At 32.1% G+C, this 8017-nt stretch overlaps 1 protein-coding gene across 3 annotated transcripts; it reads right to left on the bottom strand.

Moving 5' to 3' along the window:
- Window positions 1–5628: 5628 nt before the first annotated feature.
- LOC122600885 lies at window positions 5629–7743 on the bottom strand. Of its 3 annotated transcripts, none has more exons than XM_043773663.1 (2): window positions 7539–7743; window positions 5629–6314 (listed from the first exon to the last, which is right to left on the bottom strand). In XM_043773663.1, the coding sequence occupies exon 2, from the start codon at window positions 6312–6314 to the stop codon at window positions 5739–5741; it is 576 nt and encodes a 191-aa protein (XP_043629598.1). In that variant the 5' UTR covers window positions 7539–7743; the 3' UTR covers window positions 5629–5738. The 3 variants fall into 3 exon arrangements, with proteins under 3 accessions (XP_043629598.1, XP_043629599.1, XP_043629597.1); XM_043773664.1 differs by lacking the exon at window positions 7539–7743 and adding an exon at window positions 7114–7153; XM_043773662.1 differs by lacking the exon at window positions 7539–7743 and adding an exon at window positions 6411–6521.
- Between the last annotated feature and the right edge of the window lie 274 nt (window positions 7744–8017).

Here is an 8017-nt window from a genome sequence, read left to right as displayed (position 1 = left end):
AATTTTTTTTGCCTATAAATACCATGTCATTTCCCTCGTCCAAATTACACTTTTGCAATTTGGTTCATTTGCCTAAATACTCTCGATCTTAACAGTTATACTTCACAACTTTAAGTATTTCGATCAAAGGAGTTTATTTAGCAAATATAGATCACTTGTAATTCATAGGTTGTTTAGATACTTACTTTTGTATTATGTAGGTTCCACAACAACCTTATATTTTATTTAACATCAATAATTGAAATACACTTGAAAATTACATTGTGTCTCACCACTTAAATACTTGTTTATTTAGTTATTGCTTAAGTATCGTATTACGTTATTTATATTCTTGAATTTATACTTATCGTAATACTAGTCTAATCTAGTGCTTACTTGACTTGTTATTCTACACTCTTGAGTTAAACCATCGAGTGAGGAACTTCACAATATCTTTATCATAAGGCCAAATTCACTTATAACAAAATCATCATTTTAATATTCAACTAGGCTGTCTTCAAACAAGCATAACTCAAGTTCTACTCACTCTTTTTACTTGATTCTAGTGGCCAAATTTAGATGACACATATATCTACATTTTATCTTGAGAAAATCGCGACAATAGCCAATTCTCATTGCGATCGTACCAAAATAGCCAAGGTTTTTCAGATTATCACAAAATAGCCAACAAAATCGTAACAAAAAATGAAAATCACAACAAAAACACGAAAGTGCAACAAAACACTCGAAATTGCAACAAAAAAAATGCCAAAATCGCAACAAAAAATGGAAATCGCAACAAAAAACACGAAATCGCAACTCACAGTTCGCAACAACTTGACTTTGACTTTTTTTTAAAGGATACTAGTTTATTATATTAGACATGAATACAAAACTTCAAATAAGCCCTAAACTTTCATTAACTTTAAAAACACAATACAACTAAATAAAACATAACATTTATTTGAAACATAAAACATTAAGAAATTAAAACACACAAAACATTAACCTACAACACAAATACATAAAAAGTAGTTTATGAGATGAAGAAATAAGTTGCTCTGGAACAACTTGACTGTGCGGTTACCACCTTGGAGCATTTCATCATAACTGCCAAAAAAGTTTATGAAATGAAGAAATAAGTTTGTCTTTTAATAATGTGTTCTACGAACTATTATTATGCATGTTTCTCTTAGTAAGTTTGTAACGTTTCTTATGCATTTGTGTTGTAGGTTAATGTTTTGTGTGTTTTAATTTTTAATGTTTTATATTTTAAATAAATGTTATGTTTTATTTAGTTATACTGTGTTTTTAAAATTAATTAAAGTTTGGGGTTTATTTGAAGTTTTGTATTCATGTCTAATATAATAAACTAGTATCCTTTAAAAAAAAAAGTCAAAGACAAACTGTTGCGAACTGCGAGTTGCAATTTCGTGTTTTTTGTTGCGATTTCCATTTTTTGTTGCGATTTTGGCATTTTTTTTGTGATTTTGGTATTTTTTGTTACGATTTCGCGTTTTTTGTTGCGATTTCGCGTTTTTTGTTGCGATTTTCATTTTTTGTTGCGATTTTGTTGGCTATTTTGTTACGATCGCAACGAAAATTGGCTATTGTCACCATTTCTCTTTTATCTTTAGTGACCAACATGTGAATTGTCATTTAAAAGTAATTTCTGCTCGTTTTAAAAACATAAACAATTTTTGTTCTAACTGACAAAAATAGATTTGACGACACTGACTTCAAATAATCATAACTTGAGTTCTCCACCATATTTTAACCCCATTCCAATAGCCACTTCAAGTAAAACACATATAGATACATTTTATCTTCAGTGACCAACACAAGATTTGACCTGTATGAGTATGTTATACTCGTTTCATAAACAAACACAGATTCGTTTCTCCTGCAAATTCAGAATGACTACAATGACTTCAAAAATTCATAACTCCAGTTCTACTCCACCTTTTTAACCCATTCCAGTAGCCACTTCGAAATGACACTTAAACCTACATTTTCTTTATAGGAATCTACAAGTGAATAATCTGATACATGGGTATTTTACTCGTTGCAAAATCAGAGGCATAATCTGTCAAATGTTGTTCTAACTAACATTCATCAAAATTTTCATGCAACCCAACTAGAAACCTCTAATTTGGTTAAATTTTAAGAACCCCAAGTTGTATTGAATCAATTAACTTATTTTAAGAAACCCCCAATTTCCCAAATTCAAGAACCCTAATTTTAAATGATAATTTAGCAAGAATCAAAATTAGGTTAATGAAATCTTACCTTCAAGGAAATAACAAAAATTGAGATTGAAATAACACCTTTCTTCTTCTATTTTTCTCTTCAAAATCAGTCCACACACCACCACCACACGACCTCCACTTTCCAATTTTATGAAATAAAAGAAGATAATTACTATTGTTCTTGATAAAGCATTTTCTATAATTCAGTGGGTATTTACCCACTATTTGCTAAGGTTTCAACTAAATTAACCCCGTATCTAAAAACAAAATATTAAGAAATTCTTTTAATGTCAAAACTATAATAAAGGTTAATTTTTACTGGCTTAAAAAAAAAGTTAGGATATTACAACTCTCTCCCACTTGGAATGGATCACGAGACCTCGTGATCCAAGCCGCATATACGATATAACATTAACATATACCATATTCTTCCATGCTTTCATAACACTTTGCACCATTATATAGTCTTGATTTACCCTCTTCTTAAAATAATTCATCACAAGGCCAAAGACACCTTGACATTGCCTTATTTAAGCTCATTTTGAAGTTCGATTTCTTTTAAAAGTACACGGGAAAAACTTGATGGTTTAATACGTCATAAAACGAGTAACGTGAAAGATAAAATAATTTTGTGAAAGGTTTTTGGACAATTCCACTCAATCAGTAATCTTGTCGTCTCGAGCATGTATTCTAAAAGAACCATTAAGACAAGATCTAGCTTCTTCGCATGCGGAATAGTAAAACGCCACTCTATATTATATAAATACCAAAATTGATCTGGATAAGTTTCTCTCTTTTATCCACATAAGATTCTTGCTGATCACGACCCGCTTCAAGTTATTATGTTATTGGTTTAACTTTCTTAGTTGATGTCATGTCCATACTCATGTCGTACAACTCCATTTCCCTAGTTTAGTGGGTATTTACCTGCTATCCACTAAGGTTCCAACTAAGTTAACCCCGTATCCAAAAACAGAATACTATCAAATTATTTTAATGTCAAAACTATAATAAAGGTTTAATTTTATTGGCTTTAAAAAAAATTTAGGATGTTACAATGTGGTATAGGCAACTGATGCAAAGGGATTACTGGAAATATTTTAGAAGTTAAAGAACTGGTGGTGTAAATTAATTCGTTAAAGATAGAAAGATCATTCCATATCTACCTCTTTTTAGATGAGATTCATTAAAGCAGTTTGATCAATTTGCATCATTTTTTCTTTTCACTTTATAGAAAGGGTGAAAAAAATGGAGAGGGGGTAAGAGAGAATTTTATAAGGTTGTTATTATTTGAAAAATAAAATTTTTGTGAAAACTAGAAAACTGGCCAAAACACACTGTGATCTGAATTTAACACAATATGTTTTTAATTTTTTTTTTTAGAAAACACATTGTGTTAAGTTCATATCACAGCGTGTTTGAACAGTTTTCTGATTTTCACTCGCTATAAAAAACATTGTGATTTAAAACTTAACACAATGTGTGTTTAGATTACACAATAAAAACACATTGTGTTTTGGAAACCACAATTAAAACACATTGTGTTAGATTCATATCATAGTATATTTTAGCCAGTTTTTTAGTTTTCACATAAATTTTAGTTTTAAAATGAACATATCACTTATAAGGAAATATAGATCAAAGTGGATTGAGGCAACTATCACCAATGTTACAAGCCCATGAAGGATGGCGAAGATAAACCAAGACCCCAAACAAGCCTTTATATAATATATGCAAAAAAACAAGCATAACTTGCACCAAACTAGCCAGTAGCCACCAATTGTACTTGTTGGATTCAATACCCAGGCACCTAGCTACATTACACCACATACCGTGTACAAGTTAATTTGTGTGAAACTGAGTTTGAACCATGAAAATGAAGATCCAAATCGTAGGACAACAAATCGCTTTTATATGAAAGGGTGATATCTTATTTGTTAATCCGATTAAACATATTTTTACAAACTGACCTGGGGTTTGTGCTCAGATCCGACACTGACACTATTTATTTTTACAATTTTCTAGGTAAAACATATTCAGGTATATCTTAGGATGAGGGTCTGGCTATAATCAAACCACATTAGGTTTAGTATATGCTTGCAACTTTACATTTCCCTGAACTTTTCAGTTTTACTAGTTAATGACCATTCTAACTCCAACCCAATTCATTTCGTAAAAGTTTTGTTGGCTTTTTACAGTTTACTATAAGAGCCCAGTTGTGGCTAGATTTGGGCTTTTTGTAGTCCAAAAGATATATCTATACATTGGTCAATCCAAAGAAGAGAATAGACTTGTCAAGGTAGTAGAACTTGCCCAATTGCCCAAACATATATAAAAGTTTGAACTACTTGTGAAACGTTATTGGGCTCATGGTTATACATTCCCTTTTATAGATTTGATAAAGCGAATTCTTAACCACATTGGAATATAGACTACCATTTTTTTGTTATTTAACGTTGAACCATTGGGTTTGTTATTTGTTCAGTGGGACTCCAACAAACCCAAAGCAATCGAGGGTGTCGTGTCAACTGAATAAATAGGTTGTCTCCAAGTTATTTAAGAATAATCTTGATTTTCCAAAGAATCTTTGATGTATAGATCTTGTCCATTTTAATTGATTGTAAAAGGTGTAAAGGTTGAGTGCTTTATGCAAACTTGAATAGTTGTACATACAAAACCACACTGATAATTTTCCCCTATTGCGTTATTACCGAAAAGAAACATTTTTAACACCATTACTTCCATCCACGGGCCAGGATTGCATCAGGCCCAAGTATGAGTCTCAAAATTTGCTCATAGCCTAGGTATTACAGTTAGTTTCACACCATAGCTGTACAGTCTCTTCTCGTTTAAAGCTTTTAAACCTTATAAGGAAAAGTAAAGATTGACCAAGCTGCAGGACTAGTATTGACCGATTTGAGCTTGTCGGTAAATTTGCTGAAGCCTGGGACAGCATATACTAGCGACTGTCATTACCAGGGCGTGTTTTGCATCACTGGACATATGATGCATATGTAATGGTATGTTATGCTAGATATAAGCGATATGTGAAAAAATGATTAGTCATGTTAGATTGTTAGACATGAGCGATACGTGACAAAATGATTAGATGGTTGTAGGCGAAACCGGCAATCTTTAAGGACTAGTCAAGGCTTGTTTGGTCAAGTACTTTATTTTGCTTAAGAAACGAGTTATATTAGAAAAAAAGTCCAAACTAAAGTTATGAATCTTTCAATTGAACATACTTCAACATATGAAAATGTATCATATATATTGTTGTAACCTGCAAGATTTCTTTAAACTGGCAGTTCTGATCATATGCTTTCAAATCAGATCCCAAAAAAACTCTTGATAATTCACAATTGATACATTAAAAATCAAGCTCATTATTCCATTAGCATTCATATTAATAACCTTCTATATATATCATGACTTCATGAGCTAAACGAATACCAGTAAGATCGATGTCTGCTTGCTTTATCTGTACAAATTGAGTGAACCTATGAGTACTCAAGATTTTTCAACTGTTCTGTTGTTTCCATTACCAGCTCGTGTAGTAATGAACCTCTGAACTTTGACTCGGGTTCCATTAGCCGGCTTACTTGACTCTATCCCAATAAACTTGTCACGAATGTCTTGTGGAATGCCATTTTCATCAGAAAAGCTAATGTTTGACTTTTTTATGGCCAAAGATCCATCTTCATTCATATTCATTTGACCATATTGTCGAAGTGAAAGGGTATTATTGACATTTTCCTCCTTTAACTCCACTTCCTCGACTTCTTTGGAGTACCGTGGAATCTCACCCTCTTCACCGGGGTTTGTTACATCTTCTAAAGTCATACCGGGGTAAGCAATGGGGGTTGACTTTGACTCTAACAATCCAGCACTCCCCTTCCGCCCCAAAATGTTGGAAATTCCCTCACTGCTGACTTGCCTCACCGGCCTACTGCTGCCATTTGGTTGACTGATCTGGTACAATAACCAAAGGCTGAAGGCCGCAAATAATGCAAACTGAAGCACGTGTTTTGCCAGAAATCCCTTAGGCCGATTGCTTCGAGGTGTAGATTGGTAATTGGACATCATCTGCATAATATTATAAATCTGAGAAAATTTTTAAGTTTCTACAATACTCTGCAACGGATGATGAAAATAAGGGAGTGTAAACACTCAAACTATTACCATTAACATTTTCAGCTATAGGAAACATCAATGGAGCACACAGGTAATATATGTATTCAACTTTAATAGTCCATAAAACTTCAATATTAAATCATATCACAATAAAAACTCTAAGAACAAGATGACAAACATGTCTTTCGAGCTGTTGATAAAAAAATGTACGATGAAAGCATACCATAGGATATACAATCAAGGGAATGAAACGAGGATTTGAGATACAGTGTTCATGTTTAAATGTGTTGATTTTAATCTTTATCTGGAAGGCAAAAAAAATAAAAATCCGCATACATGGGACTAGAAACAAGTCAAACAACACCCTCTTGGTTGATGGGAGCTTGAATACCTATAGGCTAAGACCCTTCTTTCGAATACTTGAAACTAACGAAATGAAAGCCAAAACAAACACAAACATGAAAACAAAGAAAAACAAAAAAGATCCCCTCTTGTTGCCGGAATTTGTAAAACAAGAGAGGATAAAACAAAAAACTAGATAATCAATAATCATAGTTACTACTTCTTAAACCTTACAACTTAACAATATTAGAAATTTCTAGCTCAGAACTTTTTTCTTCTCATATGATGGGACTCGATCAAATAAAAGCTACCATATAATATGCATACATACATGTATCACATATCATATATATCAATAATATGATTATCTTATAATTATATTGAGATGGTCGAAACGGTCATGGGATACCTGCTTAGACCAGGTACATTTGAGTCAAAGACTTGTATTCTTAGGGGTAACCAGAACAAAGAAAACCTAATCCGTATACCCGTTTATACGATTAATATACATCATCTAGATAATTATATACAAACAAGATAATTGAAAGAAACTAAAAGGTCCTAACAATAACCGTTTCTGCTTACTTGATCAAAGTATTGAAAATTTAGAAAAATTGACTAAATTTTCTCAAACGTTTCAACTTCCCTCAATAGGCTAACCAAAACCCTAAAGGCTAAAACAGAACATACACACCAAAAATTCCAAAACCAAAACCATAAAACAAAACATACCCATTAAAATTAAAACAAAACCCATCATAAAGATCAAAGAATCTTGAAAAGTTATGCACTAAAAGTACCAAAAAGAAAAATCTTTAAAAAAGAAAACTTTACCTTTGGAATAAGAATAGAATTTGATCACAAACTTGCTTGCTTGATGATGAAACAGAGGTTTTTTCTTGAAAATACTAAAATGAATTTATTTGGTTGAATTTTGTTGAAAACAATTATGATGAAATATATAGAATTTCTTTATTATGAGGAATTTATTTGGTTAACTTTCTTTCCCTATTTTTTCTGTTTGAATTAAGAAAGAAATTTTTTGAAAATGGGACTTTAATGAAAATGGTGGAAAAGTATTATGGTTTGGCAAGTCACCAGTTAACAGTTTTAATAGGAAATTACTAAACTATCCCTATAGGAAGTTTAGATTATGAAAGAGGTTGGCTGTAAATGTTGTAACTATCTGAGGGTAAATTTGGGATTTTATAATAAGAGGTGACTGAAGAGTGCCGGCGGTGAAGGCTGAAAAAAAGGGTCATTAACGTTGACTTTTTCGGTTAAGCTACTAACTTTTGACCAAGCACATGAAG

This window comes from Erigeron canadensis, chromosome 5 (assembly GCF_010389155.1).
Source record: "Erigeron canadensis isolate Cc75 chromosome 5, C_canadensis_v1, whole genome shotgun sequence".
Classification (NCBI taxonomy): domain Eukaryota; kingdom Viridiplantae; phylum Streptophyta; class Magnoliopsida; order Asterales; family Asteraceae; genus Erigeron; species Erigeron canadensis.
Note: the sequence above shows the minus strand (reverse complement) of the source record. Positions and strands in the feature narration are given on the sequence as shown.